This window comes from Brassica oleracea, chromosome C6 (genome assembly GCF_000695525.1).
Source record: "Brassica oleracea var. oleracea cultivar TO1000 chromosome C6, BOL, whole genome shotgun sequence".
Lineage (NCBI taxonomy): Eukaryota > Viridiplantae > Streptophyta > Magnoliopsida > Brassicales > Brassicaceae > Brassica > Brassica oleracea.
Window position 1 is genome coordinate 33,625,329 of NC_027753.1, and position 887 is coordinate 33,626,215.

At 36.4% G+C, this 887-nt stretch overlaps 1 protein-coding gene across 1 annotated transcript in view; it reads right to left on the reverse strand.

Annotated features, from left to right (window-relative positions):
• LOC106298048 overlaps positions 1 to 846 on the reverse strand; it is a 1,766-nt gene extending 920 nt beyond the window's left edge. The window contains exons 1-2 of the mRNA XM_013734152.1: positions 594 to 846; positions 200 to 398 (exon numbers count right to left, since the gene is read on the reverse strand). Coding sequence (XP_013589606.1) covers positions 200 to 398; positions 594 to 846 — 452 coding nt within the window. The remainder of the gene's footprint in view (positions 1 to 199; positions 399 to 593) is intronic.
• Between the last annotated feature and the right edge of the window lie 41 nt (positions 847 to 887).

The window sequence follows — 887 nt, forward strand, 5'->3', positions numbered from 1 at the left end:
TGGTACATCCGGATAATTGTATGAGAAACGAATATCATTTGGACCTTATGGAATGCTCATGATCTCAGGATGACCAAAATAATTTCAGGATGCTCTTGAAATCTCCTCGTTTATCCATTGTGCAACTATCGAACCTGCAATGTGTGCTTTGTTTTTGACCATCTTCTTCAAATGGTACATGTATCTTTTAAATACATACATCCACCTAAAATGGATGGGGCCACCTAAGGCTACCTCATCTGGAAGGTGCACAAGAAAATGTTCCATAACATCGAAGAATGATGGAGGAAATATCTTTTCCAAGTTACAAAGCTTCACACCGATATTTGCCTTTAAAAGACCAATATCTGATTCTTTCAAAATCCTCGAAGAGATATCTCGGAAAAAGAGGGCAATATCTGTAAACAAAACATTAAAGTTATAACATCAATTATAGTAAATTTTAAAATGATATAAAAAATAAATACCTCTAATTACTGTATGAACATTTTTTGGAAGAAGTTCCGCGAATACAAATGGATAGAGTCGTTGCATAATGACATGACAATCATGACTTTTCAGGCCATGTAGCTTTAAATTGCTTTCGTCAATACATCGACTAAATTTGGAGGAATATCCATCGGGGAATTTTATATCATTTTTCAGCCACAGAAGGAATTCTCGCTTAGCCGCATTTGACAGCCTGAATATTGGCACGGGCATCGTTCCATCCTCTTTCATATTTAAATCACGTCGTTTGCATAGACCTAGAAGATCCAATCTTCTTTTGACGCTGTCTTTTGTCTTTCCAGGAGCATTTAACAATGTGTTCGTGAGGTTATCGAAGAAGTTTTTCTCAATGTGCATGAAATCAAGGTTATGCCGAAGAAGATGAGTTTCCCAATACG